Source organism: Crocodylus porosus, unplaced genomic scaffold (genome assembly GCF_001723895.1).
Source record: "Crocodylus porosus isolate Cpor-Errol unplaced genomic scaffold, CroPor_comp1, whole genome shotgun sequence".
In the NCBI taxonomy this organism is placed as follows: Eukaryota; Metazoa; Chordata; order Crocodylia; family Crocodylidae; genus Crocodylus; species Crocodylus porosus.
Window position 1 is genome coordinate 46,390,201 of NW_017728948.1, and position 9,704 is coordinate 46,399,904.

At 47.0% G+C, this 9,704-nt stretch overlaps 1 protein-coding gene and 1 long non-coding RNA gene across 2 annotated transcripts in view; one reads left to right on the forward strand and one right to left on the reverse strand.

Moving 5' to 3' along the window:
• The window catches only part of LOC109322325, a 12,649-nt gene that overhangs the window by 392 nt on the left and 2,553 nt on the right, over positions 1-9,704 (reverse strand). The window lies entirely within an intron of this gene.
• The window catches only part of UCHL1 (ubiquitin C-terminal hydrolase L1), an 11,255-nt gene continuing 6,406 nt past the window's right edge, over positions 4,856-9,704 (forward strand). Inside the window, exons 1-2 of the mRNA XM_019553393.1 lie at positions 4,856-4,885; positions 6,995-6,996. Coding sequence (XP_019408938.1) covers positions 4,876-4,885; positions 6,995-6,996 — 12 coding nt within the window. The 5' untranslated portion in view covers positions 4,856-4,875. The remainder of the gene's footprint in view (positions 4,886-6,994; positions 6,997-9,704) is intronic.

Genomic DNA, 9,704 nt, shown 5'->3' on the forward strand with positions numbered 1-9,704 from the left:
TAACTTTATGATGATATAACGTTCCATAAATTTAGAGTGTTGGGTCAGGGTGTATGCAGGGGGTGGGTATGGAGTGTTTGTGAGGGGGTGTTTGTGAGGATGTGTGGGGGTGTGTGTGGGGGTTATGGGGTGTATGAAGGGGAGGGTGGCTGGGGAAGTGTGGGGTTGTGGTGTGTGCGCATATGTGTGGTGGGGTTTGTGTGTGGGGTCCCCCCTACAAACACACCCCCTCATTGTGCACAGCCCCTGCTACCAGTAGCAGCAACAGGCAGAGCCCCCTGTCAGGATGCCATCCTGGTGAGCCCCAGAACTGCACATGGGTCAGCTTCCGGCTGCATTGCACAGTGCTCACATGTCCGAGTCCTGTGCCACTGGGGGGAGCCCCGCCCAATGAAGCAGGCGATGCACATCATGGGCTTGGCTGGGGCAACAGGGAGAGGAGTAGAGCTGGCTTGGCTCCATAGCACAGGGCTTTCCACCACTCCCCATGACATACTCATAGCAGTGAACGGGGCCAGGCCGCTGGTCCCATTGCACAGGGCCTCCCACAGAGGCATGTGGCTCAGGTACAGAACCTGAGAGCTGCATGTGAGCGCCACATGATGGAGACAGGTGGACCCTGAGACTCTGCTGGACCAGACTCTGTGCTCCTGTTGCCCTACTCTGGGTACCCATTGACCCCAGCCCCAGGGCACCGGTGCAGGCCCCATGCCACCCACTTGCCACATCCCTCCCGCTAGCCACCATTGCCATTCCTCCCCCACCCACCGCTGCCATCATAACTCCCCACCTGCTTATCCTGCTGCTTCCCCACCTTAGCATGTGCCACCCCTGCTTTCCCTCCCCTCTCCTCCCCTCCTGCCCACCCATGTCCACTCCCCCCTGCCTCCTGCCACCACCACCACTTCTCCCATCTGCCACCACTGCCGCTCCCCCACCCACCACCACTTCCCTACCTGTGGAGCTGGGGTCAGTGCTATCCCATGGGTGAAGGTGAGAGTGCAGCATTCACTGGCCCTGTGGCAGTAAGCGGGACTTGGCCCTATGCGAGCACAGCATGGGCAGCCTGGGGCCAGCCAAGATACAGTAAATTGATAGGCACCTGCCCACAGGCTGGACAAAATCGTCTGGTAGGCTGGATCTAGCCCACAGGCCGTACTTTGCCTGCCCCTGCTTTAAAGGGTGAATGCTTCCATTTTAAGTGCCTTTATGATGGTTTAAAGGTAACCTATAAACCACCTTAAACAATTCCTAACCACCATACACAGCTCCCAAAAACGATCCTTCTGCTTTCTTCATCAGCCCTGCTGCCTGTGCCACCTCCTGAAGGAAGAGAAGAGTCACAAGAATTCCACAGCTCTTCTCACCAATTCCTCATCAAATTTCCCTAAACTGCCACATCTCATTTTACCTTCCAGACAGGAAGGCAAGCAGGGCTCCTCCAAGCATTAGAGGAGGGCTTCTTATTGTTGTATTACTACAATCCCTGAATCAACAAGACTCTGTTTCCAAAAGTGGCTCTACACTAGGATCACGAGGTACTTCAAGGTGATGATCTCATGAGTAAATAATCTCAACCCATTCAGGGTTTCATAGATATAATCTCTCCCAAAATCAGTCAGCAGGTGTGCAGAACATGCATAATCATGGCATTATCTGAATAAAGCAAGAATGACTAATCATCCAGTCCTGTTCTGTATCAGCCTGTGTTTCTACCTGGTTCCAAGTTTCAAGTCCAATGCATTGCAGTAGTTTAATGTTTGCATAATTTGAGCTATACTCTTCTTGCCAGGAACAGACTGCAAGAAGCAGTCTTGATCCAGCTGCTGTCTTGGTTTGCAGGGAAAAAGCTGCAAAGCTAAAGCCAAATCCATGTCTAAGCCAATCTACATAACAGCAGGCCCATTCCTTCCAACAGGGAAGGGCAGGCTGGTACCTTCTCTGCCATTTGTTTATATTATTTCTCCCAACTTACTATTACAATCACTTTGCTAACCAAATTAGCAGAGCGACACTCCGTTTACTCCTATATACATCTGTATAATCATTTTGTATTAAGCTGTGTCTGTAGGAGACCTGAGAAGTACAAGGTTATCCATGCAAACATTAGCAAAAATGTCAACATGCTGTGCCCACAACAAGCTTGTGCTACAAGAAAAACAGGACACTTGAGCAAAAATAAAGCTCAGTGTAAGCTGGGAGTGTGAGTCAGCAGTGGAAGAGGTCATTTAGGCTTTGATCTTGTCATGTGGGAAGACCCTGACTCCATGAGGTCCATTGTGCAGGGCCCCATTGAAATCAGGGTCTATTTGTTCAGAACTCATAATGAGCTTGGAACCCTGTCAGATTCTTTTAAAATGTACTAGTTAGATAAGAAGATAGCCAGCTACATCTCCAAAACAGACCTATACCTTGTGTTCCAAGAAAGCACAGCAAATTTTAAGACACTCCAAGTAAGTGTGTGGATAGTATAGCACTCAGAATAAGTAAACTTTAAACAAAAAGTGAAATTCGCTTTTCATTACAGCATGACAAAAAAAAAAAAAAGAACACCTCTACTGGTTCTATTTTCTCCAATATGGGACAATCTAAAAAGGGAATTTCTCCCAAGCTGGGTTTTTGAAAGAACCCGATTTTCAGAAATGCTAGTTACCTTGTGACTTCAATTGTGCTGCATTCTGTGCTCATAGGCTGACTGGGTTTTTGTTCCCTGCTTTGTTAATTTATGACTCTGGGGCAAGATCTGAGCAAGCAATAAACACCCTACTCGCTGTAACCTACCATGCAAAAGGATCAGAAAGAACTCAGAGAACAGTGAAAATTAGGTTCTGTGTGTGGGGCACAAGAGATTCAAGAGCCATGAAGAAAGGGGAGTTATGAAATTATAAGGCAACAAGCAGAAAGCAAATAAGAGGAAATTTGCCTTTGCATAGCTCTATCAGTTTGTGAACCCCATTGTCTCTGATTTATTCTGATAAATAGTTCTGTAAGATCTCAGCAAGGTTCAGATGGATGCTCATAATACATGAATAAAACCAGAAGTAAGTTATTTAACTACTCTAGATATAATAATTGTCATGAAACTCTTACAATAATTGACATGAAGCTCAGGACATACACTCACCAATTATGGAGGGTAAATAAGAAATTTCTCACTAAGATTACAGAACTGTTTATAGCATTATAAGACATTTCTATCTTTTCCTGAAGCACTTGGTTCCACAATAACGAGGTGCATGGCTACATCCATCAGTGGCCTGTTCTAAAATGGCAATTTGTAAGTTCCTACAGCAAAAAATCATTTCCTTTAAAATAGGATATTTTGCAAGTGGCTTTTTGCCTCTACCTCTGCCACCTCCACAAGGCTTTTTTTTTCTATGTACAGGCAGTCCTCAACTTACAACATTTTGAGTTACAACGTTTCACACTTACAATGTTTATAAATTGACACCCTGTTTCAACTTTATGATGTCAGTTTCGAATTACAACGCTTGATCCAATGCCATGCCATGCCAGGGAACAAGTTTGCCGTGTCGCTCATCACCCTGAAGAACATCTGTCCAAATTTCCTTGGATGCTTTCTTTAAGAAAGCAGACAAGACTCAAAAAAAACCTGCAGCCAAGATTCCTGAGAAGACTATGGCCAAGAACCCTTCAAAAAGTCCAACTGAGAGCCTTTCAAAAAGCCCAGCAAAGTCACCTTAAAGAAGTCTTTCCAAATCAATGATTGCTATTTACAATATAAATACATTAATGTAGCTATATTACTCATCTATAATTGATCGAGTACAAAATTCTGGGGTATTTTTGGTGAAAATAGGGTATCGGGCCTTGGTTCAGGAACTGATCCCACATTTATAACCTTGTTTCTTATGAGAAAATTGGCTCTGAGTTACAAAGTTTTGACTTAAGACACAGTTTTCAGGAACCAATTGTGTCATAAGTCTGATGACTGCCTGTATCATAATATCATAGTACTTAGGGTTGGAAGGGACCTAAACAGATCATCAGGTCCAACCCCCTGCCCTGGGCAGGAACAGGTGCCAGGGTCATATCACCCCAGCCAAATATTGGTCCAGCCTCCTCTTGAAGATTCCCAAGGTAGGAGAGAGTACCACCTCACTTAGGAGCCCATTCCAGAGCCTGGCAGCCCTAACTGTAAAGTAATGTCCCCTGATGTCCAGCCTGAACCTTCTCTCCAACAATTTGTGGCCATTATTCCTAGTAACCCTGGGTGGTGCCTGGGGGAACAAAGCCTCTCCCAATTCTCGCTGGTCCCCGCCTTGTGAGTTTGTAAATGGCCACCAGATCCCCTCTCAGCCTTGTCTTGTGGAGGCTGAATAGGTTCAGGCCCTTTAGCCTCTTCTTGTAGCCCCTGCCTTGCTGCCCCTTGACCATGCGAGTGGCCCTCCTCTGGACCCTCTCAATGCTAGCCACGTCCCTCTTGAAGTGTGGTGCCCAGAACTGGATGCAGTACTCCAATTGCGGCCTGACCAATGCTGCAGAGAGGGGGAGGATCACCTTCCTAGACCAGCTTGTCATGCATCTGTAGATGCATGACAAGATGCGGTTAGCCTTACTTCCACTTCCTTGCATTGGCAGCTCATGTCCATCCTGGAGTCAACAATGACTCCAAGATCCCTTTCTGCCACTGTTTTGTTGAGAAGGGTTTTCCCCAGCCTATAGGTGTGTTGCTGGTTCCTTCTCCCTAGATGCAGTACCTTGCACTTGTCTGCATTGAATTCCATCCTATTCTCATCCGCCCACCTCTGTAATTTGTCTAGATCTAGCTGGATTCTGTCCCTCCCCTCCAGCGTGCCCACCTCCAATTTGGACAGCGTGCATTCCACACCCACATCCAAATCGCTGATAAAGATGTTGAACAGTACAGGTTCCAGGACCGAGCCCTGGGGGACTCCACTGCCAACATCCTGCCAGGTTAAAAATGACCCATCCACCATCACCAGTGTCTGGGTGTGACCATCTAGCCAATTTGCCACCCATCTGACTGTGTAGGCATCAATGCCGCAGTCACCAAGTTTTTTTTAAGAGGATGTGGTGGGAAACCATGTCAAAGGCCTTCTTAAAGTCCAGGAAGACAAAATCCCCCCCAACACCCTTGTCCAGGGACTTTGTGACCTGATCATTGTAGCAGGGCACTGAGGTACCTGCTACTTGTGGAGTAGTAATGAAGAGGCACAGGTGCAGGTTGCTAGGGCAACCGGTGAGAGTCAGCTGACCAGAAGGGGTAAGCCTGGCTCCCATTTAAACCCAGGCCAGAGGCCAGGCCAGCAGGTCCCTGCTGGCAGCCAAAGGGCTAGGAACTCTGCTGGAGTAAGAGAAGAGGTCAAAATGCAAGAGCAGTTGGTACGGGTGAGGGACGGGGTGGCTTAAGTGAGGTTTTAGCCAAGTGGCAGAAATTTACATTATGGCCTAGGGGCTTGAGTTTTGTGTTTACTGTTTACAACTGGTGGCTTGGGAGAGGCTATAAGGGGATTGAGGAGGCCTCTTAGGGGGTCCACGGCAGCATGGGGACCCAGGCACCAGAGAGGGTGCAGTATTGGGGTGAGCTGACCCCAAATGTGTGAGAAACTGCTGTAAAATGGGTGTGCTGACTCAAGCATCAGTGAAGGAGCAGCATTGAGGAGGTGTGCTGACTCCGAACCCCAGAGCAGGGGGCAGCAAGAAGCCCCAGAGCAGGGGACAGTGATTCCTGAATGCTCAAAGGGGCGCGGTTGCAAGACAAGGGCTGCGGCTAAGACCAAACAACGTTCGGGACATCAGTGAGGCTTGGGGCATGCTACAGGGGGGGCTGGAGCCACGCATAGCCCATAAGGCTGGGGTGCCTAGGAATACCCATTAGTGGAGCTGGGCTAATGTAGCAGGAGGTAAACCATATCCAGGGAGATGAAGAGGCAGCCTTCCTATAATATATATATGAGCAAAGACGTGGCAGGCGAGAATGAAGGGTGCTTTGTAGCCAACCTGGACACGGTAAGGGGCGCAAGCGGAAAGCACGGTGACCCCTAGGGCACCCCACCTGCTACAATCATAAGAAGAAAAAGCAGGTTAGTCAGACAGGACCTGCCCTCAGTGAACCCATGTTGGTTGCCCCTGAGCATTACCTCCCCTGCTAGGCCCTTGCAGATGTGCTCCTTGATAATTTCATCAAAGGTCTTCCCAAGGATCAAGGTAAGACTGACTGGCCTCTTAATTGCCAGGGTCCTCTTTTCTCCCCTTCTTGTAAATGGGGACCACATTGGCCCTTGTCCAATCCTCTGGTACCTGGCCAGTGTCCCATGAATGCTTATAGCGCTGTGCCAGGGGCTCAACTATGACCCCCTCAGCATCCTCGGGTGAAGAGTATCTGGACCTACTGATTTAAACACATCCAGCCCCTCCAAAAGTTCCCTAACTAGGTTGTCCCTGACCCTAGGCATGGCGGTGCCTCCCCTGGGTCCGTCCGTAGTCCTAGCCAGGGAAATGCCCCAGTCCCTGTTTAGGAATATGGAGGCAAAGAATTCGTTAAAGAGGTTAGCTTTTCCGTTTGCCACAATCACCAGATTGCCAAGCCTATCCTGTAAAGGCCCCACATTACCCAGTGCCTTTTTACTTCCTATGTATTTGAAAAAGGACTTTTTATTATTCTACTCATCCATTTTAAGTAGTCTTTAATAAGGTGGATTTCCAAGATCTTGAAGTGTTATCAAGTCACTGGTTTCTTCATAGCAGTTTGATGTACCAATTGCATTTAGTCAGTCCTAATATTGAAGTCACCACAGTTGGTTTAGGGATGAATTTGACCTGAGTTGCTTCAGATGAGACATTTAAATGATTTTTCCAACCTAAGATATTTTGAGGAACTTGAGTTTTCTATCAGAGGAATACTGGTATCCACAAAATTATTTGTTTTTTTTTATGCAATGGATACTGTGGTATCATGTGTTTACAACAGTTTCTTGAATGGCGTTTGGTATTCTTGCTATACTCTTAGAAGTAATCCTTTAGGTAAGGATTTTTTGTGTGTGATATCTTTTATTGAACCAACTGCATGTTGAAATAAAGTTAAACTAACTTTCGAATCATGATGGTCCTGATGAAGAATGTCGGTCCCCTCCACATCTCACTCTGTAGCATCAAAATAACTGTAATTAAAAATCCTATTAAATGTAAGCAGTCTTGTTAGCTTTTAAAAAATATCTTAAAGAAATGCTATTAGTAGATAACTTGATTTGCAGTCCTACATGGAATCATCCAAGAGACTGATACGTTAAACCTCCAGACCAGCAAGTCTATGTAAGGTCTTCTTTAGTGCAAGTATCTGTACATTTCACACGTCACCTTTAACATTCCACTTCATTGTATAAAATTAAACTTTCAAGAGAAAATTATTGAAACACAAGTAAATAAAGCAATGGTTCTCTACCTTATTAGATTCAAGGCAACACTCTTTAGACCATTCGTTCCCAACCTCAGGGTGCAACCCAAATCGGAGTTGTGGGGGATTCCTTAGTAGGGTTGTGAAGGGCCCACACACAAATGCACATGCACAGTCATGCATGCCGCCTGGGAGCAGCAGGAAAGCAGGCGGGGTGGGCCACTGCACACAGAGCGGGCAGTGGTCGCTCCCCCACCCCTGGGCTGCTGCTGCATTCTGCTCCCAGTAATCCCTGCAGCGTCGGGTTGGGAAGTCCTGTTGATGGCCAATTTAGGGTTGCAGCAACAAACGGTTGGGAACCACTGCTTTAGACTCAAGGCAACCCTAGGAAATTACCAGCTTTTAGCTTTCACTCATTTTTTGACCACTGAAAAATAATTAGAATAATTCTTCTGTTGCAAAGAACTCGAAGTCCACACCATATCAGAATACTTTTGACACTATGGATTCCTATTTGAAATGTCAGAGTTTTACCTTGTGAATCATGTTTAGAGGCTTGCATAGTTAACAATGCTGATATTGTTTGGCATCCCATGAAAAAGAACTCATGGCATCCAGGATGTCATCTTGGTACCCTGGTTGTACTGCCAGCTTGAAATAGTATAAATCATTAAATTTTTAGAGTTCATGACTTATAAACACATTTGTTCACTAACGTATGTAAGTATGGACCCAGCTCGAACCATATGAATGGTCCCATCTCTGACTTAAAAGTTAAAGATCAAAATTTGCTTAAAATAACCTGAAGTTAGGCACACGCTTAAGCATTAGCCTGAATTAGGGCCAAAATAATTCTGAAACTGTGGTGGAGAAACAAAGGGGGAAAGCATCAAAATGAGCTAACTGTAAATCATGTAATTTATTCAATTATTTAATTGGTCTGGTCTGTTTTTGAAAAATACCTATGAAAACTTTTGCAGTAGTTTCAGAAACCATATTTGATGGTTGGCTGTGCTTTGCTCCCTCTCAGTATAGAAGGTGGTTTGAATCCCATTCTCTTTCGGAGAATAGTTCCCATCTCCCTGTTCAAGCCAAGATACAAAAGACCAAAGACATTAAATGGAAACATTCTCAAGTCTAGAATAAAAGATGACAGAAAAAAATTCTATTTTTTTTCTATTTCAATTAATTGAATCTTTGTAGTCCTTGAAGATAAAAACAGGAATTGTTGATAACATCTGCAGCAGCTTGGGATTCAAATCCCTGGGGGAGGGAATCAGCTGAAGAACAAATAGAAACTTTAAATGTAGTAAAACTACTGAAATGTTAAATAATTATAATTTGATGACAATATAAATGACGAAAAGTACACATTACGCACTACCCACAATTCAGTGTGGGGTTTAATGTTTAGGGACTAGCCAGGAACAAATTTCCTTGGCAAACAGTTTCTCAAAAGTGGACTCATGATCAGAAACATGAATCTCTGTATCTCCAGCAGCATCAAATCTTTGTACCCAGTTGCAAACCCCCTAACAGCAGGTGAGTGCTCGAGCCCTGGACTGATACTGGCCTGCACTTGCAGGAGGTATGAGGGCTGTAACCCAATTCAGTTGTGCCTGCTTTACTGTCTGTTCGGTGGCTTGAATCTTGGGTGGGAAGCTGGCTGCCAGGCTCTCCTTTTGGCACCTTGCGGGGGCCAAAATGGGGAGCAGTGAGAACAAAAAGCGGTTTAGGTGACAACACGTAAGGGGCCCCGGGAGGGGAGGACAGAGAAACACAGCAAGAACAACTCCGCTCCAGACAGCAAGTCATTTTAAATTGGGGATGTGGCGACGTCTAGGCCTTGCAGGATGACGTCAGGATGTTCCAGGGTGACGTCAGGGGCACTGTAGCTGCAGTTTTCCTTCCTGACTGCAGTTCAGTATTGGGGGGTGGGGTGAGGCGGGTTGCGAGCAGCACCAAGGAGCTCGCCCCGACGCGGAGGCGGGAAGATAACGGGTCCCTCGCACCCCACCCCGGCGCTGGTGTCGGCGCCGGCGCTAGCGACGCCCCCCCACGGCCCGAGGGGGGAGCGGGGTACGTTGGGCTCTACCATTTTCTCCTTGCGGAGGGTGCGCTACGCAAGGGCGTGTCCCCCTCCGGTTGGTTTTGCCCCCGCTCCACCCGCAGCAGCGTGGAGTGGGCCAGCCCGGTGGTACATAAGCGGGGTGGGCGGCTCCTGGGTGCAGAGCGGTGGTGCGTTGAAGCTAGATCTAGAGCGATTCTTTGCAGCGATGGCCTGGCAACCCATGGAGATCAACCCCGAGGTGAGCGCGGGCCGGGG